Source organism: Calypte anna, chromosome 8 (genome assembly GCF_003957555.1).
Source record: "Calypte anna isolate BGI_N300 chromosome 8, bCalAnn1_v1.p, whole genome shotgun sequence".
NCBI classification, from domain to species: Eukaryota; Metazoa; Chordata; class Aves; order Apodiformes; family Trochilidae; genus Calypte; species Calypte anna.
The window spans coordinates 20,202,783-20,226,926 of record NC_044254.1 but is presented as its reverse complement, the minus strand read 5'-3'; the positions used below and the strand labels follow the sequence as shown (position 1 = coordinate 20,226,926).

Below are 24,144 nucleotides of genomic sequence, written 5' to 3'. Positions count from 1 at the left end.
GGGTCACCATTCAGCTCTGTGTAGGTCTGTGGCTCACACGGTCCCAGGGTGAGTACTGGGACTATAGTCTCACTTAATGACTGCAACTGCACAGAATTTGTTGAGCTGTGGTCCCCAGCCTCTCCCCATGCCAGGAGAGCTCCTGCCAGCTTCTGCCTGGGCTGCACAGCCTGCTCCCCTCCCAGCTCTGCTATTTCCACATCCACTTTGCAGTTTCCCTTACTCAGCAGCACATGCTGTGCCCATCCTACCCTCCTATCACAGGCCACAAAAAGAACTGTCACCATCCCAAACCAGAGCACACAGGGGCCAGGATGACAGCAGACTCATCACCACATTACTCTGCACAGGCAGCTGCTCTTCTCTGCAAACTCAGGCCAGAATTTTTCTTGCTAGAATCTCAAATGGGAAATAACACCAGGTAACCACTTCTGCTTTGGGGACTATCCTAGTATCAAACACCATGTGAGCCTGTCCTGTTCAGTAATTTCTAGCTGACAAGAACTAAAATGAAGCAGAATCCAGGGGAAAAAAATTACATGCAACAATCAGCTACTTAATAGCTGCTTCAATATGAAAAGTACAACTGATTGGTGCTCTCAACCAGCCATGATATTCTAAAGAAAGAGAAATGAGAAGAGAGAGACTCATAAAAACAGCTAAGAGAATTTACGTAATGATAATTTTTTCCCAAAAGAAGTTCCCACAGCTCAGTATTAGGCTGCAGGCTCCAACTGGCACAGGCCTAGTGCGAGGGTGGGAGTGCACTGCTGAATCCCAACCCTGCAGAAGAGACACAGTTTGCCTGTAGCACAGTAGAATGCCTTGCTAATCGTCTGGACTTGGAACAAAAAGCCCAAGGCAGACAGATAGGATACCTTGACACCATTGGCAGGACATGTGTGAATACACGGGTAACGGCGAGGGAAGTGCATTACTTTTCTAAGCATGTCCCAAGTTACCACGTAATGCTGTGGCTGGTGAAAGCTCAGCTTCTCTCTGGCCTAAACAGCAGAATGCAGAGGGATGGCAAAGCCCTTCTCTTGGCATCCTGAAGCAAAAAGGAGCTCTGTGTCTTCTTCCAATACACGCAGCACACCCTTTGAACTAGCTGGAATTCATCCCTTACCTTCTCAGCACAGAGATTTGCTTTCCATTTCCTGGTATATCTAATCCTACCTTGTGGGCAAACGTTCTGATCTCATCTCATAAGCCAATGTAGGTATGCTGAAGGAAGGGGAGGCCACAGGCACAGACAGATAACAATTCAAACATAAGTGATAACATGTGCAAAGGACACTTCCCAAAATTATTCGCTCTTTATATACACTAGCATGGGGGTTATTTACAAGTTCCCCACGGCTGAAGAGGGTCCTGCATGTAAGCACAGGAACACATATATCCTGCCACTGCTGATCTCATGGATGCAGAGGAACTTTCCTCAACTTTACAACTTCTCAACCTACTCATCCAGCCCAGAGAGTGATGAGAAAGGCAAGTCAGCCCTTGTGCAGGTCAGTCCTTTCTGCTCCATGCATGCACCCAATCAGCAAGTTGTCCTCAGGGGAGGATGGGAATGGAATAGGTTGGGCTGGGAGAGGTGCAGTGTAGCATAGGGTGGGGGACATTCACCAAAGGCCCAGTGCCTGTGTGAGCAAACACAACATCGGTAATGGGTGTGGACAGGTGAGCTCCACCAGAGGTGTAGAGAAGGGTGGGAATGGGATTCAGCAGTGATGGGGAGTTTGCAGCTCAGGATTGCAGGGCACAGGCAAAGAGCTTCATGGAGGAAGGGCAGCTGGAACTGCTCCAGGGCAGTGGACATAAGCAGAGTTTCTGGTGGCAGGGATGCTGAATGGCACAATCTAATACAAGCACAGTCCAGCAGTGTGCAAGGGGAGAGCAGGTCAGGAAGGGAGGAATAAAAACCCAATCGCATGTTTGTCAGCAGTGGAGGACAGAGCAAAAAGAAAAGCTTTGAATGCAGATGGAAGTGAAGGGGCATGGGATGCTTTGGACTGAAAATACCCCAGCCAATCTGCACGGAGGGAAGCCCTCACAGAGGAAAACAACAAAGTAAACAGCAACAGCCCAGGTGGGTAAAACATGAACTCCCATTCACTCCTAAGATGGAAACTATGGTGGGAGCATGGCGGGCTGCTGTGCATTAAGCTGTGAGGCCTTTTCCCTGTATAAGCCGTGCTCCATCTGCTCAAGGCGAGTTCCCACAGCTCTGGGGCTGGCAGGGAGCACTGGCAGGGAGCACTGGCAGGCTCCCAGGCCTGGATTGGGGCCCATGTCGGCGATGCTGGTGCGGGGGAGGCACGGCTCAGCTTTCCAGCCCTCTCTGCTGGGGGTCCTGGCCAGCACCCTGCAGCCCCCACCGCCTGCCAGGCTCTCACGCTCACCTCGTACTCCTGGGAGAACTTCAGCCCATCGTTGGCTTTCAGCCTGTCAATGTTGTCGGCGAGGTCCGTCACAGGGATGGGGGGGTGGTCACGCATGCCTGCAAGTGAGACAAGGAGGAAGGAGGGAGAGGAAAATGGTTACAGCTTTGCATGGCTGAGGAAGATTTGAAAACAGCATGTGCACAGGAAACCCGAGAGGTGGGCGCAGGGTGGACACGTGTGACTATGTCAAAGCGCTGGGCAGGATGGATGGGAGGTCGGCGAGATCGCATGGCATGCTGCACACACTCCCAGAGCACACGGTTTGGTGAAACAAAAAAGAATGGTGATGTGCAGAATGTGCATGACTGGGTGAGCATGCTCGGATAGTACAGCCACCGGGCACACAGAGCAGGCCACGCAGGGGACAGGGGCTTGGGCAAGCCCTTGGCAGGAACGGGCCGAGGAGATGCTGTCAATGAGCTCCCTGGGCTCCTGCATGGGCTGAAATTGAACACACTGATTCTCTGGTGCTCTCACCGCCCAGGGCTGAGGCTGATCCTCTTGCTTACCCCCAGAATTACATTAGCCAAAAAGAAACTCGCTCAGACCTGCATCAGGGGAAACCTCTGCGGTGTATGTGCACACCTTTTTGAGTAGGCAGATGCTGCCCCAGCCCTTGGGGAGCTGGGAAAAGATGGGAAGGGCTCCATGGAGGAACAGCTGCTCTCCTCGTTAGAGACTGCACTACTTTCTGAGAGATGGGGAGCAGCTCTGCCCGCAGCTGTGTAACTCAGTGCTTTTCAGTGGTGCTCAAGAGGGAGAGCCAGCTTCAAGGCTAAAAATCCAGCTCCACTGGGCTGGTTCATGCAAGGCACCATGTGCACTGATGTGCCCTACAGCAGCTTTTGGGTTGTTTCTCTCAGCTGGGATGCAGCCCAAGCTGTGGCAGAAGTCTTGCCCTGTCTAAAGCAGGGAGGCACAATATAGGTCATTCTGAACATTGCCCAAGCCCTGCTCAGGGGAGAAGCCTGAAGGAGGGGATCCTACGGCCCCTACACAGGGGACAGGTACTGTCAGGGTGCATATGTGGGATTTTGAGGAGTCCTACAGGGGCCCTGGTATTCAAGGCTCAACTATCACAACCTCTGTCTCTGAAGCTGAGATGGTGAATTGGCAGGAATATGGTTGTGAAACACCTCATCCAAATCCCAAGGCTCATGACTCCATCGGCTGGTCTGTGTGTTCCTCAGAAATGCCACATGGGCAATAATGATTATTAATAGGTTGAAGCTGTTGATTCATACCCAGGGAAACAGGCTGGAGTACAGCCAGGAGCTTCTCAATCTACTCAGGAGCCTGAATGCTGCCACAGATGGCAGTGATGGGCTGCTGAGGTGATGGAGCAGTCCCCAGTCTGGGTACATGCACTTTACACAGTGGAGAAAAGTCACTAGGTGATAACATGGAAGTGTTACTCCACAGCCACTGCACAGCAGGGCTGCTCACACCTCTGCCAAAAGCATCTGACATTGCTGCATATAGGCAAGACTGGTCCAGCACACTCTTGTCTTTCTATCACTTGACAGTGCAGAGCTATCCATGGATGGCTGAGAGCACACAGACAGACGGGGAAGGAAAGACCCCTTTGCCTGGTACTGAGGTCCTCCTGCAAAGGGTCCTCTACCACTTCACCTATCAGGATCCCAGAGGTTATTAAGCAGGCCCAACAAAGACAACACTAATTTCTGCACAATTTGCTCACTGGTGCCAGAGCTCCAGAGGCTGTAGCTCAGAAGCAGCCTTTGCAGTGCAGAGCTGTTGCTGATGAGCAACTCAATGAGAAAAACAGTGTGGGACCAAGGCAGAAGGATGGGGCTGGAAGAAGCTAGAACACAGCCACAGTATGTGCTTATCCCAAGGTGGTTATGTATCAAGTATGGCAGAGCTATGAACCACAGCAGAGCTGCAGACACTCATGCCTGCTGGGAAATACAAGGGAGTCTCTCCAAACTTCAGTTTTGCTGGCCAAAGGAGTGCTGCAGCAACAAAGGAACTGCAGGAGCAGAATGGAGGAAGGAAGTGGTTGGTATCCCATTATGGAGAACTGCCATACCAACACTGACACTGTAGGGCAAGACACTATACACTGCCAGGACTTACACATGCTCTTCCAACAACTCTGTCAAGAGGATAGTGAGCTCTCCACCAGCCTAGAAGGGCTCAGAGGTCTTACAATGTCTGCAGGGCTGCAGGCTGCAAAGCCCTTGGCTCTGTTCCTGGGGAAAGAGTCTATCCCACATACTGCTTCCATTCCTGCATGCACAAGCAGATGCCTTGTACATCAAGCAGCAGGGAGGACATGCTTTTAAGGCTGTTTAAGAGTGAATCTGAAGCTCACAGGACAAGAGATAGAGTGGCCATTATGTCCACAGTCCTGGTAGTACTACTACAGCCTGCTGCATGTAGCATTAAGTCCCTCTACTCTGTGTCTAGGACTCTGGTGCCCAGACTGCCAAGCAGACCCACTGCATGGTGGTTCAGAGGAGATCAGCATCCCTTGCCACCCATTCTGCCTAACTCTATGGTGCAGGCAACCCAGCCTTGGGAATCCAGCTTGCCTGAGGTAGGAAGAGAGTGTGTTCAACCACTGGTCTGCAGAGCACCCTTTAATTTGTCCGTTAGGGGTTTTTAGCTATCCAGCCCCCCCAGAATGGTCACAGCAGTTATCTATCCCCATGCAGGGCCATCTGCTGGCCTGGTGTCATGGCACAGCCTGGCATGCCACTGTGAAGGGGCAGGATGCCTGGGAGTAGGAGAAGAGCTGTCACAAGAGCATTCTGGCAGCCCATAACCTGGGCCCTTCCCTTCTGCACTGTGCTGTGGTTTGCTGCTGTAGTGCCGTGCAAACAGTACCCGAGCTTGGCCCCACACGCCATGTCAGAAAGTGAAATCACTGTTGTTCTACAGTCTGCTGTGAGTGAGGGTGACCTTTATGACATTGAAACAAAAATTACAGAGACGAGAGAGGAAGGGAAAGAAAAAGAAAAAGGTGTCAAAAGATAAATACAGGAGTTAAAACTAACTTGAGATATTCGGGCAACTGGGGACACTGGCACCTGCAAAGAAAAGAAATGGGGCAAGAACAGAAATCCCATTAGCCTTTAGTCATCATCACAGAGGTTCAGAAATGGAAAGACAAAGAGATGAAGATGCAAATGAAAGCACCATCTGCCACAGCACCGGGAGCCTCCCTCCTGCACAGGTCCGGCTGTGTGGCCCTGGGGGCTGCACTGTAGCAGGCTGTTGCACACCAGGCTTTTGGCTTTGGCTAGCACCATCCCCTGATGCTGACAAACACATGGAGCTGGAGGTACCTGCAGGGGAGTGAGAACACAGGTCTTCACCTGACACCAAGAGCTACACTTCTCACTGCACACCATCATCCTCGGCCCAGTGCCCAAGGGAACTCAACAAGGGCAGGTGGATGGCAGGTACAGGGGACATACGTGCTGCTCGGTGGCCAGGAGAACTGCACTCAGCCCCAGCAACCTCTGCTCAGTGCCTCTGAGCCTTCAGCTCACTCACAGCTCATCAGCAGCACAACTTGGCCTCATTTCATGGCGTACTGGGACACTGCCCGGTCCCGAATCCTCTCAGCGACTTGGCTCAGTGGTATGTTAGTACAGGGAGGCCAACAGTGGGGGAAATAACCCTTGTCTGAAGTAAAAACCACAAAAACGAGAAAGCTTAATATTTAATAACAGTAGCCTAATTAATTATGCATTAAACAAGTTTTCCCTGTTCAGCACACTCAAGCAGGGAGATCAGCTACTGAAGCGTGCAGGGCTTGTGGCCAGCACCTCTTGTCACTGCTTCCACTCAGCACCACCTCAACCTCAGGCAGGTGACAGGGGCAACAGCACAGGCCCACTGGGCTCAGTGGTTTTCATGCCTCCTCATTAATGAGGACAAGCTCATCAGGAGCTGAAATAGTCACTTGTAGCTGCATGACACCTGCTTCCACCCTACAGAGCCTCACAAGTGATGCAGGGGAGGAGGAAGGGAAAAGGACACAGTGATGTCTCTTGGTGGGAGTGTTGATTAGCAGCATCCCAGGGCACTGCTGCTGTCTCTAGTGAACTGGACACTTTGGGTTTGCTTTTTTTACCTCTTTAGAGAGCTCTTCAAGCTTTCTGAATGAGTCAGCATCTCTGTTTAATCCTTAGGCACAGGTGGGAAAAGACAATTTCCCAGATCCCTCTTCTCTCTGATGGCAGCTCTTGATCCCTCCTATAGCTCTAGCAAGGGATGTCCTCATTGCAAGCACCCTAATCTCTTCTTGGAGATGGGAGCAGATGCAAGCCTGATCTGTCACACTATGCAATATAAACCAAGAGCATACAGCAAAGATGGCTCTTGTGTCCCTGGGCAGTGGGGATGTCACAGATGCATGTTCCCATGCCCAGTGGTGCTGGAGCAGCCCTGTTCAACATCTTGCTCCTCCTCAAGGAGCTGTGTGTGACCCCCTCTCCCAGTACTGCTGCCAGTGATCTGCCTGTTGAGATGTTCTTCCTCCAGCACAGGTGCCTCCCTTGCTCCCCACAGCATTTTCCTCCCATGCTGCAATACCACTCTGGTCTGTGTCGTGGCCAATTAATGGGCCAGGTCTGCTGGTAACTGTCAGGCTGTCACTGCATCCTACCTGTGAGAGCTGCCATCAGTTCTGCCTGGGAGGTGCACTAACTATGCATCTCTGACAGCTGCTCTGGCACAGAGGGAGCTATGCTGGTGAAGCTCACCCCAGGTTTGCACCAGATTGCTGTAGAGCAGCAAATGGGAAAGGCTTCTCTTACCCTCTCTTTCAGATACTGCAAGTTTACATCAGAAAATGGTCCCTCAAAACCCTCTGCGTTAGATGAAAGCTCTTTGATGAATGAGCAGCAGGAGGAAAAGGAAAGTAGGTTACAGACCAGGAGGAGCTGCAAGTTAGAAGAGAGCTGTATGTGCCTCATTTATTGCTCAACTGCTCCCTCCATCACAAAAGCCCAGGTGCTCCCTACTTCATCTAGGAACTGGAATCTCTGAGAGGCTCTGAACAAGTCAGGGTAAGTCTGTCTCTGACAGCTACAAAGACAGGTACTGTGCTTTCAGTGCCATCAGAGATGTTCAGACATAAAACAGCAGCATGAGACCTTTCTGCAGTGTGAAGTACAGTTGCCTCCACAGGCAGGCAAACTAGCTACACCCTGAGGCACCACAGGCCAGTGCAGGATGTTCTGCAGCCAACACTGCATGCAGACAGCAACAGCCATTACCAAAGGATCATCTTCTGTGCTGAGGCCACCATAATCAGCAGTGCCCTTTACTGGACTACAGCACTGACTGTGGAGCAATGCAGGTTGCAGGTAGCTCTTCTATTCACCCTTAGCTGAGCAGAGCAGGACAGTCAGCACACCAAAGATCCTGGGAAAAAGCTGCTGAGACAGCCTCAGCACTACAAGGGGTCTCTGTACCTCTTGATGCTCCCAGATGCAGCCCCTGGGGCCAGCACTGCACCAGTGGTGCTCAGCACTGAATCTCAGCCTGGACCAAGTAGGTGCAGCAGCCCTGTGACCTCTTTCAATTCTGCATGGAGGCTCCCCCTGGCTCAGGACAACCACATCGAGCTTCACATAATGTCTGACACACATCACACATTAGGCTGTCCCCGTCCAAGTTCCCCAGCCTTGTGTGCCTGCAGTGACAGGGCCAGGGAGGAGGATTTGCGGACCAGAGAGCAAACATCTTTGGTCTAAGCCTCTCTGTGCTTTTGTGATTGAGAATGTGCAGGGCTGCTAAGGTTGGCAACTCCTTCTCTGGCATGGGGATCTGGCAAAGGGGAATTGGAGGAGGTGGGATGCAAGGGGGTTAACTGCTCCTTACCTGGAGTCTGGTAGTTGAGCCGTCTCATCTCAACTGGGTCAGAGGAGTGAGCCAAGAGTGAGTCCTTCAGGCCGATGGAGTGCTCATCCTTGGAAGAGGGGGAGTGTGCCCTTTTCCTATGGACAGAGAGAAGAGAGACAAACAGGTAAGCTCTGCCAGAGACCATCATGAACCACCCTGGCTGGAAAGGAGTCTGTGTCCCCCTGTCCCAGTTACCCAGCTCCAACCCAGGCTCCCTGGGGCTCTGGGAAAGTCACATCCTCTTCTATGACTCCAATTTCCCATCTATGAAACAGAAAGGATTGTATTTAAGCAGAGGTTTGATTAGTGAGGCACTTTGAACTTTGATATTCTGCATAATATTTATTAGAGAGGAAGCAGATAGATGCAAGATGTTTCCTCTTACTCACTCTAGGAACTACTTCCTGCAGTGGAAGGATAGAATAATTTTTTTTTTCCAAGTATTAGAAATATTTAAATATAGAATTCTGTAATATAATAGTGTAAAGGCTCTTCAGGGTGTGTTTTATAGGGCCATTAATACATGTCTTGAATGGTTGAAGGCACCCAAGGCATGTATTAATGGAACAATAAAATATACTGTTGTCTCTTCATGCTATATTTATGCCTAGAGCAATGCCACCACCCCAGGCTCTTACTGAAATTCACAGGCAAAGCAGGGACACATCCAATCAAGAAGTGGACATGTGAATATTAAGGATAATCTAATACTGCAAGAAGGGTTTGTAGTCACTCTCTAAGTCCCACTTGTTGCTCAAATATGGATATAACCATGCAGTAGAAAGGGGAGTTGGGCAGGAGCAAGGCTCTTCTGTGTCTCTGCTGACCTTGATGTTTTGCCAACATGTTGAGCATACAGCAGCAAGCAGAGACATTGCCTTTTGGCTACAGCCTCAAAATGAATATTGCCTGATGGCAAACCCCTCTGCTGACCTGATGTTTTCTGGAAGAGGGGGAGCTGTATCACTGCTAGTCCACAGCAATGCTAGCATTACCATCCTGCAAATCCCAACACTCAGCCTCAGTTTTCTGAGGCTTCTGAAGGGCTGCCAGCTTCTGCACAGAGACAAGTGCATCTCTGGGTGGTGGTGACCCTGAGCCCCACGTGATCAGAAACACTCAGCACAGGCACTGGGTGCTATGATTTCCATGGGGAGCTGGGCATACTGTGTTGGCACTAGAGAGAAGCAATTAGGGAAAATTTAATGCATAAATCACAAGTGAAACTTGCACTTCCTTTGTGATTGAGACTGTAAGCAAGATTCATTTGCATGGCTCCATCAAACGCTGGAGCTGTTCAATGGGGAGGACCATCTTGTGAGTTTTACACTACTTTGAGTCATCGCAACAACTCAGAAGCCTCCTTGCATCCTGGACCGAGACAAAAGAGCAGAAGGACTGAGAGCATTGATAGAAAAAAATGAAAATACAGGGCAAACAAATAAAGCAGTGTTTTTGCTATCAGGAGCACAGCAGGATGTTCCATGTCATACTGTGTGCCAGTCCTTGAGCCTTTGAGCAAAGTGGCCCAGCTTTTCTGAAGAATGGGCCCAGCCAGTAATTAACAATTGTCTCTCTCATTAGCTTAGTCGGGACAACTGCTAAACAAACCTCCAGATATCAAGCTATCCACTGCTAATCAGCTTCAATTCATCCCCATTGTAGATTTGACACTGTGAATTTGCTGCACAGGTACCTTCGGGATAAAATGTCTCCAAAGAGAAGCTGGACAGCAAAAAACTGTAGGATAACACAGCATCACTCTGCACATGCAGGTGGTTCTGGAGAGAGATAAGGTGCTGCTGCATGGGCTAGGGCACAGCAGGTACATGAATGCTGGGTCTGAGCACAGCGGGCCAGAGTGCTGCTTCCTGGTGCTCCACCCACACCAGACTCTGGCACAAAGCTAAGCAAAACTAAGCCTAGCTGGGCACAGCGTCTCTGGGGCCCAGATGCCACTCTGGGGACATTTTTTCTCCCTAAGGACCAGTTTTCTCAAAGGTATCAGCCTCCTAGCAATTGTCAGCCTCTCACAGCTCTTAGGGAGACAGTTCCAACATAAAGACTTCCCAGGTTGTTTTGCAATTAAGTTAAAAACAAAAAATAAAAAAAAAGGCAACATCAACAGTTATATGTGTTTCTTTGTTTTCTCAGTCACCTCAAACTGAGAGCTGTTCCATTGAGAATGCAGATGCAATACAGTCTATAACAAGGAAGCTTTGAGAGAGTACCAGGCAATTGTAAGAAACAAAGTCTTTGTAAACCCCAGGGCTGGCATGACCCACACTCCCAAAAATAAAGATGTCCCTTACTAGCCTCAGGATTGCTTTATAGACTTGAAATTTTAACAGAACAAGAAGATAAAATGGATTCCTACCTTTCTTGTTTACTAGATCCAGGGAAAAGCAGAAACAGAAGAAAGGAGATGGTCACTGACACAGAAAGGCACTGACTGCACATGCAGAGCTCCATTTAATCAGACAACAAAGCCAGCTCCTTTCCTGGAGTTACAGATACATATGTAAATAGAGTCCAGGAGGAGCAGAACCTGGGAGCTGAGCTGATACAGAATGGCCTACAGTAATTGAACAGGCTACCCGAACACATGCAAATGCAACCTGTGGCTCCTCAGGAGGACTAACAATCATCTCACACTACAGCTACAGCTCTAGCAGGATGGCTCCGCTACACAAAAGCAGGTGGTTGCTTCAGCAGGGAGCACAGTGTGTGGATGGTTCTGATGTGGTAGCCAGGACCTCAAGAAGGTCCCAAGAAGAGAGCTCCCACTCTAGTTTCATTCTGTTATATCCATGCCCTGTTCTCATCACCAAGACCATGTGCCCCAGTCAGAAATCACAGTAGTGGGGGCACCTGCCAGAGATCAAACAGGAAATTTCCCCAGAAAACCAGTACTACAGGTATCCCAAAAGCTGGAAATCCATGCTATGATAACAGAGATTGGTCAGACACTTTAGGGACAAGTTGCCATCTTCTGTCCCACTGTGCACACATCTCCAGAATCCACAGCAGTTCTATTCTGGGGTATTAATTCTGGTATTAATTACCTTCTGCATACCCAGCCCTTGCTCTGTCTTTGTAAGGCAGCCTTCTGCTGTGCTAGGTAGAGACCTTCCTGCTCCCCATGATGACCCAAGGACTGTATATCAGAGAACCCCACATCTGAAGGCTACAGGAAGGGTCTTCAAAGGTGCCACCATCTGTAGTGCTCATGCCATAACTGCTATGTCCCGAATCTCACCTTTTGAAGAGGAGTATAGCAATGACAATGATGATGATTAATATCACAGCCAGGACAGGTCCCATCACCCACAGCATCTCCGGTTCATCCTGCTGCTTTGCTGAAGCCACTTCCATCACAATCTCATCTGAGTAGGGGCTGGCTGCATATCTCTTCTGAACAGCACCGGCAAGGAGAGGGAGAGAAAAGCAAGTGTTCATTATGCTAAAGCAACAGCTATGTCCCTGAAACATGGAGATTTCCCCTTGCCTCTGGCTAGCTGGTAATGGTTATGCTTCTTAAACCCAGCAGCACACCACAGGATCCTCCCTCCCTCAGCATCAGCAGAGGTCACACTGTAGAAACAGTCTCTTCCTGGTGTGAAACACTCCCAGTGCCAGCAGCTTTCTGGATAGCAGATCTGGCACTGAGATGCCAAACTGGAGCAGCCCAGCTAAGAGCCACTTGCCAGCCCTGGATTCTCTGGCAGCCAAATCACAAGCTTTTGAATCCAAACCAACTGCACAGTGGGCCTGGCTGATGATTCCTAAGTGGTTTGTAATACCTGCTGTGCTGATATCAACACATCTCTCCAGGACAGGGCAATATTACGAAACCCCCTGCTGGGCTAGGCGGTTTTCTTAAAGGAATAAAATGACAGGAACATTTTCTACATGATGTTTCAGCCCTGCTAAAGAGACCTTGGAAGGGGCTCACGCTCACAGGTTCCTTTCCAGAGATTTCCGCAGAGATTTATAAACTGAAGGGAGAGTTTTCTAGTCCCACCAGCCAGAGAACATTAGCAGAGACCCAAATCCTTCACACAGAAAAGTGACACTGCACTCGGCTTGTTCTGCTGCTGTTGCTAGAAGCTTATGGAGCTGTGTTGTCCTTCCACAGCTCAAGCTCGCTAGGTCAGAAGGGTTAAATGCTGCAAAAAGAAATCCTTTCCCCCCTCTTAGAGAGGCCCAGAGCTGTATCAGTTCAGTACTTGTAGCTTTTGAGCAGTATCTGCTGCCTGGCAGTAGGGAGACAGAAATGCTCTGCTCCTGCTGTAGAAAGTTTTGGTTGCTGAAGAGGTGCCTGTGGATCTATAAATTACCTGCTTTAAGGCTGAAGTTTAAACACACAATTCATGTCTGCGCGCATGTGAACAGAAGAAAGGGGGAAAATCAAAAGTGCTGGTGTCACACAAATGCACACCTTGATCTCCTTTCACAGGTGCCCTTGATCCCAGACAGCCTGGTTTCAAACATGCCTGGAGTACAGAAAATGCTCTTATCTCTGCCATCCTTCTGGCAGCATTCACAGATGCAGCATCCTAGCTACTCTCCTCAGATTTTATCAGTGGTCAGAGATGTTACTGGCTGGAGGAGGAGCATGGGGGCTGGTTGCTACTTTGGTCTGTGAAGCCTTTCATCCATATGAGACCCTCATACAGTGAGCCTTAGATGGCTGCTGGCTTGTGGTTCAGCTCTGCTCTTAGTGCAAGTCTGCAAAGAATCACTGCAACCCATCATTGGCATATTCATATTTCTACACCCCCTTGTCCAGTTAAAACAACAGAGCAGGGTGTCAGCATCAGCTCTGCCTGAGCACAGCAGAGACAAGAAGATACCACATTGGTGATGAGAGGAAGGGGAAGAAGGTCCAGAGCTCCCCTTTGTATGGGCAAGTGGCTTCTCTGAGGAAGGCACAAAGGCTTCGCATTTGACTACCCAGAAAGTTTAAGCTGCATTAGGGCTAGGGGGGGAGGTGGGCACAGCTTGATGTTGTGTGCAGCATGGTCACATGTGTGTCCAACTCCAAAGCTCTATGCAAGCGGCAAAGATTCATATTTTTTCAGACACGCTTTGCAGATGCCATCTTCCAAGAGAAGACAGAAGCAGAAGAGATCAGGGGACTGTTATCTCAGTGACATTTCCAAAGGCAGACTGAGAGGTGCAGGTGCCCCTGCTCTCAGAGATGGTGTTTCAACCATGCTCACCTTTGCCTTTGAAGAATGGCAATGTTACACTTGCCTGCTGACACTAGAGACACAGCAAGTAACTCAAGAGGAGCTGAGTGGGGGAGATAGTGCACAGCGTTGGACAGACTCCTCATGCCTTAAATGAAAATGGATGCAACACAGTGGAGGATGCAGAGTAGGTCTGTAGGAGCAGGTGTAATCACTGCCAGCTGGTAGCTCACTAGAGGGCTGTGGCAAATCTCTGCTAGGGTGGAGATCATGGTAATTTGGAATGACCTATTAAGGTCATCTCTTCTAAACAGGGATTGCCAGGGCAGTGCATCCAGAGGCCTCTGCCTTACCTTGCTGTTAATCTGTGACTCTCCTCTCATCAGTGTGCACGTTTTACCACAAGAACATGTGAGCTGGATGAGTAATGAAGAGCTTGACCAGCCCTAATGAGCCATTACAAGAAAATGAGGCCGAGGAAGGAAGGCAAAGCTTGGAAGCCAACCAAAGGATTCTGTGCATCTCTATTATTTCCATTATTTACATACTGGACGCTGCTACAGCCACCACAACCACTCCTGCCCTCTGTTTACAACTGGACACTGATGCACAGGTCTCACCATGCTGCTACCTGCTTATTGCATCAGCTGCTCCCTTCCCCCTCACGTGTTCTGGAGCTGCATGCAGGGCATCACACTGCTGACAAAGCCATGGCCTGTTTGTTTACCTCTAGCAAGGAGGGACACAGGAGCAAGAAACCCTACGGAACAGGCAAGAGTGCAGCTTTGCTCTGCTGACAACCCACTGTGATGGGATGCAGGTTTGCTTCTCCAGATGTTATCTGGAAGTGAGATTCCGGCCACAGTAGGGCCTGTGAAAGCAGGTTTGCAGGAGAAGCTCCCTGTTGCAGAAGCTTTTGTACAGGGTGGGATTTCCAGGGGCTGTTTTCCAGTCACTGTCACCACAGTCACCAAAGCAGAACCAGTACCTATCCCATCCCAACTCAGTGTCCAGCTCTGTTCTGGGTGCAGCCCAGGAAGTCACAACTGAGCTTGTATAGAATAGGCATGTTGAGACTGCCCTCCACTCTCATCTATTACTTCAAACATACGTGCCATTTCCCTCCAAACACACCATTTAACATGTCAGCTCCCATGGTTGTTTCAGCTTGTTGGGACCAGCTATGCAGTCTCAGTTTTCTCTCTTCAGAGAAAACTCCATCATCTCAACTTGAAGTAATTGCTCACCCTGCCTGCACACAGCCCACCTCAGCTCTGCTAGGAAAGGCTGTGCCCCCCTAGCAGAAAATCCTTACCGTGTCTCCATCCTCCAGGGAAGCCAGCACAAAGCAGCGATAGCTCAGGTCTTGAGACAGGGGCTTGTTGTAGAAACCTTTGTAGTTCTTCTCATCCCCTAGGGTGAAGGTCTCAGGCAGCACATCCACTTGTGCAGCAATGTAGGGCTTCAGTCTGTCTGCTTGGCGTCGCTGGCGCCTGCTCTGACTCCCCTGGCTTATGGCCTCCAGCAGCTGGGGACAAACAAGGTGCATTACTATTGCTTCGCCCAGCATGACACCACCTTATGCTGTCACCTTACTGGTTGTAGGACTCAGCGGGGTGGAAGGGAAGGGAGGAAAAGACACAGGGTTTGATGAAAGGGATGCACTGCTGGGGTACCTGTCTGCAGACCCTCACTGCAAGCACCTCTGACCATAAGGTCACCTTTGGGAGAGTCCTGAGCCCTGGGATAGTGACAAGGTCAATGTTAGGGCTCAGAAGACCTGGCTGTGCTTGTTATCCTGAGTTAACACATCCCAGTGAGCTGCAAGGGAACTGGGCCACATGCTGTAGCCCAAATATTGGTATGGACAGCAACTCATACTCTGTAAACACTGGACATGAATTACAGCTGACACTGATGTACAAGGAAAAAGTGACATTTGCTGTGGCTTTCCTTTTTGTCAGTGCCTCAATATTTCACCTGCTGTTGGGTTGCAGACAGAGCTTTGTGTGAATCACACAGAATGATAACAGATTTCATGGGATGTTCAGAGCAAAAATGGCAAATTTCATAGTCAGCCACAAAATCATGAAAAAGGATATAAACACACAAAAATTCAATTACACTGCTAAGAAAGACTCTCAGATGTTTAAAGATGTTTTTCTAATGAATAAAAACGAGTATCAGGCTTGGAACAGAAATTCTAATTTAAAGTGAAGAAGGAGGCATGAAATACATTTCACACACAAATGTATCATTGCAGCATTGTCAGGGCAGACAGGGACAGTCAGTGGGGCTGGGGACAGTCCACACAAAGCCAGGCTGCTGAGTTGAGCTCTCTCTCCCTCTGAAGAGGAAAAGCTGGGTGAAGCACACCCCACTCTTTCCCCTTGATAACTCATCCTTGCCCTGTTATGACTACTCATGTTGGCAGACTTTAGGAAAGCTGTAGCTTGTCATTGCAATATAATTAAGAAAATAAAGAAAAAGAAAGGAATGGAGAAATTCCAGTTTCAAAAAAATCCTTGTAACTGCAGGGAGAAAAGGCAGAAAGACATTCTTTGGACCATGGAGTTTGCTCCTTACACCCATCTCTTGACTTAGGCTGCAATTTCAGCTAGGCTCTTTGGCACAGCTGTATGTGCATGAAATTAGAGGGGTCCAGTTGAGATTGAGGTTGCTGGATGCTACTGCCACCTATATGTGTAACACACACCCCAAAAGGCTGCACCAAAAAAATTGCAAAGTTAAGATTCTGAAAAATTATAAAATTAATATTGGCTGTGCAAAATTAATTCAGCTGTGTTACATATGTGTTTTGTGTTACAACCCTTGACTGCATGGTTACATACTGGCTTTTCTGTAACCCCTCCAGCTTTGTTCGATACACAGGACAGACAGTGCTTAATCAAAGAGAAGCTATTCCGTATTTTGTTTTCTTCTTTGCATTATGCAGCCCGAGGCCTTGCTTATTGCTTACTATTCAAATCCAGTTCTGAAGACAAAATTAATAATTTCCTCATGGGCTTTTCTATGGTGCTGATCACTATAATATTACAAGTGCTTCACAAACATTAACGATCTTATCTTCCAAACACCCATATGAGGTGAGATGAAAACGATTATCCTAATTTTACAGATGGAGAACAGAGACTCAGAGACATTAATTTTAAAAATGTTCACTAATTTTGAATGTCAAATTGAAAAGACATCGGCTTGTTTTGTTTTTAAAGAAAACTTAGTATTTTTTTTATAGCACTGACTGTAACCAGCAGAGCTCCTATTGACTTTTTCTGCAGCTGGGGATGCTTAGGCTTTGCAAATGAGACTCCAGAATCTCAAACTGAGCCCTCCTGAAAAAGTGAAGATGCAAGACAGTAGCTGCTAATGAAAATTTTGTTCTAAATAATTTGCCCAGAACTGGGTGAAACAGAGATAGAAACAAATTCTCTGGACAGATTTCAACCACCTAAAGCTCAAAACCAAATAGTCTTTTCTTATCCTAATCTTCTATTTCTTGTGACATCTTTAAACTTCTGCAATGAAATGATGTAGGAGACCTAAAGATGATGGTTCTCCATCACACAATTTTGCTTCACGTGCAGAACAGATACACCCATACAAAGTGTCAGCTGGGGCCCCATGGAAATGACTGCAATCATGTAATTACAGATTAATGATAAGCAAGTCAGCTTTAACACTCCATAATTTCTAAGTGCTTCAGGCTTGCAAGTTTTTCCTATTAATGGACCCTTTTGTGTATAACTTCCTGGAATTTTTCTTTATTAATTTGGGGGTGGTGGTATGTGGCGAAGAAAGAGCCCACAAGTTCTTTGTGACTCTTCTGACACCTGCACATGTGCCATGCTACTAATGTTGGCAGACTCTTGCACAGAGTAAGCTGCATCTTGGGGTAAATGGGTTGGTGAATGCTAAAAGCCTTTAACAAGTAAACATGAAGAGAACTTTGAAGGTTTTGTTAGATATCAGAGTAAAGTCCTTATTCAAACTGTGGGCTTAGCTCCTATCCTGGGAAAGCATCCTGACAGAACAGCCTAATAGACTGAGAACAATAGCTTTCTCTCCCAGCTTGTTTTCAAAATCAGCATGGTTGCTTTAGCTAAAAAAGGCTGCAAAGAGTACATAACCTAAGGCAGGATCTGTCCTGGTCAGAACTCTTGAGACACTTTAAGTGTGGTCCCCCATGAGGCACATTTTTGGAGGTGGCTCTTCCCTTGCTTGGCTCCAGCCTCCTTCCTACATGCTGTCACCAGCCAACAAAGGCTGAGTGGGCACCTCATGTCCCACAGCCCCCTATCTATGTACTGCTTGCACCTATGTTGCTCCACCCATGCTGTTGCCAGGAGGCCTGGGCAAAGCATGTTGGACCAGCTGGAAGCAGCTTCCATTACAGCAGCTGCTACAGACTCCTACCTGGTCCAGCTCCATCTCATCAGGTGTCCGCCACCGAGCAGTTGGGCTGCTGGTGCTCTGATCAGCTGGCACAACCACGATGTAGTACCACCTGGGACAGAAGGAAAGCATCAGAAATAAGTCACATTCCTGGAAGGTCACCGAATAATATATGCCTGTCAAGGACAACCTGCTCCTCTCCCCACCCTTGAAGCTGCAAAAGGGTTCAATAAAGAAGAGGTTGGTTTTCCAGCTGCACCAGAGAAGACTCCCATTAGCACTCATTAGGTTAATGAAGATCTACAGACTCAGCTCCAGAGGGTGGTGTAGGAGCTGTGAGAAGGACATTTTATGTAATCGGATTGTAGCAAGAACCCTGAGGGAATTGTGCTTCAGCACAAGGATATCACAGTAACGAATAAGACTTCCACAAACTTGCTTTTTTAATCTCCTTGAGGCTTTAGGCATTATTTATTTAAAGGATATTATACAGTGTCAGAGAAAGTCCCTCCTGATCCTCAACTGTGCTTTTGCTGTTAGCATCTGGAGTATGCCCACCAGAGTGAGGGCAAACTGTCAGAGAATTGTCTTAATTTTATTGTACATAAATATTTGCTCAGAAAGAGCCAGCTGAGTGATCCCATGTTACTGGTAAATGTCTGGCTCTGTACTGTAGCCTGCTCAGCAATTCACTCCCATGTTCCAAAGCCCACAGGTTGGAAGGTCTTCCCTGTTCTATTCCCGATCTCTAGCCTCCCACCCTGCCTCCTCCCCCCAGGTACAGCACCTACCTAACTGGCACAGTGGTCTGGACTTTGGGAAGGGTGAGTGTGAATTTTCCTTCCTGTATGTACTTGTTGGTGGCAATGGGCTTGCTCTGCAAGACATCAGGAGCAGTGCGGATTGAGACAAGATGCTGGAGACCCCCAGCACTGCTCCCACGGTTCATCAGCACAAAAGAATAGTCCGTGTCTGGCTGGAGGTCACTTATGAGTTTCTTCATCGAATGGCCATCCACCTCCACACTCTGGCTATTGTACAGAATCTGAAATGGGAAAAAGACACGCACACTCAGCTGACAGCTGCTGATGAAAACTCACACTCAGAATAGCAGCCTTAGCAATGACAATTTGGCTCTAGGCCCTCCCTCAGGTGGTTCAGCTACTGTTCTGTGTAAACAGCCATAAATCTTCAGTTAAAGAAGAGCAACCCCCAGCAGAGGGTTGAACCGTGCTCCCTGTGCCTTGCAGCAAGGGAGCAGAGAGAGTCACCTCAGCAAAGCCTGGGTGGCTGGCACCAGCAGCGAGTCTGGCAGTGCCACACACATTGCTTTTCAGCACCAGTTCAGGGGATGAATCCAGATGGCTGTGCTTTGCCCTCATGTGGAAATGAATGGGTCTGTGTTTCTTATCTCATGAGGCTGTGACACACAATATGTTTTTTGGTGTAAAATCCCATCTGCTTTAAATTGGTGTCTACCAGCTGATGCCTGATCGAATGGTTAATGCAGAGCAACCCCCTTCCAGCAGTGTGACTGGAGGGGGGTTACACGCCTCACCAATGATCTGACAAATCCTGCATAGGACTCACACATTGGTACCCGAAACAGTGGCTCTGCAGGTGTGACACCCTGTTGCCATGACAACAGATGCTGGTGCTGCACCAGCCACGGGCAGGAGATCAACACTGCTTTTTGCTGCTGTGCTTCCAGCGAGGGGCTGCCAGGCAGGGCAGAGCAGAGCTGTTGGTGCCTGGGGCAGCCCCCCATGCACAACTTCCCCTTTTGGGACCACCAGCCCCTCAGCTAATGACACTTTCTCCCTGTTGCAGTTATGCAGGACCCTTATCTCCCCCAGGGCACAGGAGCCACGGGCACTGCTGGATTAGCCACACCAAACAGCCCGTCTGCTCTGAGAACCTCGTTCCCAGTCCTGGCTGGAACAACCTATGTACCCTGAAACCTCGGGTGCTGCCTCTGCAAAGCCAGAAACAGTGCCGGGAGACAGAGATAAATGTGGTATAGAGAACCAGAGAGACCAGAGGTTGTGCCCCAGCTGTGATAAACCAGCATGTTTGCTTCCACTTGGCGACAGTCCAGCATGGCAGGGGAGTGCTGGATTCCTGAGAGCAGTGCAGAGACACAGCATGCCAAAAACTGGCAATGGCTGAGCAGCAGCATGTAAAACCATGGCAGCTATTATGTGTCACAGGCAAAGACCACACAGTAAAATGTCCTCCTTCCAACAGTAGCCCTCAGAGAGAGGACAGCTCTGCACAAGAAAAATTACTTGAAGTGAACCAGATTTTTCGCCAGCTGAGCCCACCATTCAGTCTGACACAGGCAGCAAGGGAGGGACCAAACTTTCCTTCCAAGTCACCTTTTTAGTAGGTGGCAGAAAGCTGTAGAATGCTGCCAGCTCACTGGGATAAGGGCAGCTGATTAGCACTGCTCTAGTATTAGTGCTGGAGCTGAGAGGAGGAGGGAGGCCCTTGAAAGAGATCTGAAGGACCAGCAGAGCACAGGGACCAGGGCAGACCTGGAATTTACAGCTCTTCTTTTGTGTTATCCCAAAAGTAATAGCCACAGCAGGCTTCAAATCCTCTTCATGTCACTTTGCATGGAGATCAGGATAGCTTTTTTGCTGCTAAACGGACACTCTCAACAGGTAACAGAACAGCAGTGAAGAGACAGCAATGGAGGAGAGATACAATGTCTTTTTTGTTGCTATGCTTCAGTCTACAGGGATGAAATGCAAAAATAAGTCCCAAGTACTTAAATAATAGAGGTTTGTAGGGACAAAGCCCTTGCTAGCTGCCTGATGTGCAGGAAGGGCTGTCAAAGGTAGGATGGCTGGAGGGAGTTTTCTCTGTATGAATCCTCTTCATATATTTTCTCCTAGACTTTAATTCCTTTTTTTCAAAGACATATAAAATGAGTGCTAATGTAAGTGAAAAAGGTAAAATGAAGAAATGTTTGTTATAGTGCTGAAATAACAGAGATTTGGGTGGCAGACTTCACCCTGCTCTGCACAGAAGTAGGCACAGCAAAGACAGGAGTGCTGGACTTCAAGTTGTCTTAGCAGCTGTGCTGCTTAAATTTATACTGCAGTAGTGCAGGTCTAGGTATTCCCAATGAAAGCACCTCAGGGGTGTCCTGAGGGAGCAGCAGCATATCACTTCATGAGCTTCATACTTGAACAAAACCAAACTTCCAACACTAGGAGCTATGCAGGAAGGATGCAATGCCCTTTGTGAAGTTCTGTTGCCTTTCAGATGAGATTTCTCATTATGAAGTCTTCCCTAATAAAGGTATCACCAACTGGTTTTGCCTGGGCCCCAGAGAAGCCACTTGCCCACGAACTGCCTGCACATGAGGCATCTGCTGGGGACATAGATGTTCTCTGAGAGCAAGAGGAGGCAGAAGAGATGGTTAGGCACTTAAGTTCAGAGTTTCCTTGCTTGCTCTGCACTCGAAAAGGCCAGAAAATAGTCCTTGATTCAATCCTGACCCTAGATGATTATTCTTGCTGCCATGCACAGAAATTTGTGTTCAAAGACAGAGAAATTGGCATTTGCAATGCTCCTCTGAAGTACTCTCTACCATCCCCCACTCCCTTTCACAGTTGCTGTGGCAGTTCCGGGGTCTTTTACCTGCCATAACAAATTTTCTTCTCAAATGTTATGCACCATTATTTACGGCCTCTACCAATACCTTACAATAACGTAAGGGCTCAGAAACACATTTCTGTGCAGCTGAAGATGTCTGTGAGCTCAAGCTGGAATGCTGTTTACAAGTTGCATCATGACCCACTGGTAACTACTTAATTCAACAGTAAATTTGGCCCAAAGGCTCTGAACTACCAAACATTGCTGACTAGCCCATGGATTGCTGTAAAATGTCATGTGTGCTGCTCTTACCCAAAGAAATGGTTTGCAAAGCTAGGTGGGTCCAAATGTCACTGCTGAAGGTCTGCTGTTTGATTTCAAGGCAGTAAAGAATATATTGAACTAAAAGATGGAAAGACACACAGCCTACAACACTGTAAATGATAATTACTCAGTGAAGAAGTAGATGAGGTTGCCTTTTTGGGGGGCAGGAGTAATTACTACATTCTGTGGGATACACTGTGAGAAAGCTCTGCCCAGCTTCTCAGGGTTTATTTCTGAACCTGTGTAATAATAAATTTCAAAAGGTGTTACTCTGTCTCCCCATTTGTAAAATACCTTCTGATACAGCATTCTTCCTTTAAGTTGAAGAATGTGTCTCAGAAAAGTGCAGTTTCCCCAAGGAGTGCTGTATCCATGTTGCACTTTCCATGAAAGCTCCTGACCAGCATTCAGCAAGCACACCAGAATAGGAAGACAATAGGGCCTCTGCTCCACCACACTGCTGGGCAACATTTTACTAGGAATTTATCTCCTGGACCAGAAGAGGCTGTGAAAATTCCCCAAGGAGGACACAAACCTTCATTATTGATTTGGTAGCAGTGAAAATTCTTAAGGTACCAGAATATCCCCTATAAAAAAAAAAGAGCACCACTCCTCCCTGCGCCTCACTATTCATTGACAGAACAATATCTACTTTAATTAAATCTGTTAAAGTAGAATATGACATCCTTTGGGACACAGATTTAGCATGAGACTGTTTATCAAGTGTAGATAATACTAATTGTTCCCATGGAGATTTATCTGCTATGCTAGTTAGAGTATTAGGCTCTGGCCTCAGTATCCCATGTGCCTGAATTAGAGGAGAGAGGTGAACCTTGTTTATAAAAATACAAAGTCCTGAAGGTTAAGGATTCCTTTCAAGTGGCACAGTCAGTGACCTGGAGTGACCTGGAGATGACCCTCCTGGTCTTGACTCATGTGTGTCTGCAAGACTAGGAATATTAATAGAAAGAAGACACTATGAGAGAAACATCCTTGTGATGCTCATTTGCATTACTACCCTTCAGTTAGCAAGCAGCTAATGCCATCTGCTCCTGTGTCATCTGAGGGTTAATCTGCAGCAGAGGCAGACCCTGAGTCACTGTCTGTGTAAGCAATCCAAGCTACAAGTCTGAGAAAGGAATTATGCCCCTGGCTCCCAGTTAACTCCAACCACTCCACCATTGCCCGTGGCTCGCAGTTAACTCCAACCACTCCACTGTCATTGTGGTAGTAATGCTCCAAAGGTCATGCTGTCCCTTTCTGGCACTGCTCTGTCAGACAGAGAAGTGGGCTTTGTGCCCACAAGAATAAGGCAAGATGAAGCAGACTGGTTCTTCAGCAGAGTGCAAAGCAACAGGGTTCCGTAAAGCTCCTTGGGGCCAGACATCTGGACACTGATCCCAATGTATCTTACATCTGGGAAAGCTCTGAATACCACAAGGTCTTCACAAAGCCTTGTCTGCTCCAGCTAAACTCTGCAAGTTAAAACTGTCTTCTATTGATCATGGTAATTCAGCTTCAGGATTTAAACAAGGAGAGTGAGTAACAAGGAAGGGGAGGTGCTCACACACTTGATGTAGATGCAGTTCAAGAGCTTCCCCTCATTCCCTTGGCCATGGATCCCACACAACTCATGCACACATTGCATTTTTTCTTTAGGCACAGCATGCCAGGGTGCACATGCAAGAAGGAAGGGAAGTCACACTGCTCCCACCCCTGGTCATCTTTGCAAAGGCAGCAGGTAGCTGATGAGACTGGGTGGAAGATTATTCTTGGCAATGCTGGTCTTGTTTCTTCAGAGAAGAAGGCTGCACTGAGATCTGCAGAAATTTCCAGCACATTCCAGTCCCTTACGCACATCAGTGATCTGCACTGAGGGATACACAAGAGCAGGAAGACACCGGATCATCAGTGTTATCTGCAGCCGGCTGGATGATTCTACATCCAGAAATGTACCGGAGAAAAGCGAGCAGTTCCATCTGCACTGGCACATCTTGTGCTGCTCACTCTTGTTACACCTTCTGGAAGGGTGATGCTGCTTCTGTCCTTGACTCTCTGAGATTATGCATCTGCTCTCATGCTCTGAAGTAACTCATAGAGGCAACCTGGATGTTTGAGACAGGACATGTTGCAGAAGAAGTCATTCTTAGTTCAATTCACTGGGTGGTTTTCAGACCAGTGTGTCCTGGTGATCTTTTGTTATTAATTTACTTTTGTAACTTTTCACGCTTCAGTTCTGAGTCAAGCATCAGAACAATGATGTGCAACAACGT

The 24,144-nt window shown here is 48.1% G+C and overlaps 1 protein-coding gene across 5 annotated transcripts in view; it reads right to left on the bottom strand.

Annotated features, from left to right (window-relative positions):
- The window catches only part of PTPRF (protein tyrosine phosphatase receptor type F), a 381,207-nt gene that overhangs the window by 24,502 nt on the left and 332,561 nt on the right, over positions 1–24,144 (bottom strand). For 3 of the 5 annotated variants that reach the window (XM_030454976.1, XM_030454979.1, XM_030454977.1), the window contains 6 exons: positions 18,733–18,986; positions 17,963–18,053; positions 14,844–15,056; positions 11,593–11,747; positions 8,313–8,428; positions 2,409–2,506 (listed from right to left, as the gene is read on the bottom strand). In XM_030454976.1, the coding sequence (XP_030310836.1) occupies positions 2,409–2,506; positions 8,313–8,428; positions 11,593–11,747; positions 14,844–15,056; positions 17,963–18,053; positions 18,733–18,986 (927 nt within the window). The remainder of the gene's footprint in view (positions 1–2,408; positions 2,507–8,312; positions 8,429–11,592; positions 11,748–14,843; positions 15,057–17,962; positions 18,054–18,732; positions 18,987–24,144) is intronic. The other 2 variants (XM_030454978.1, XM_030454981.1) reach the window with 1 other exon arrangement.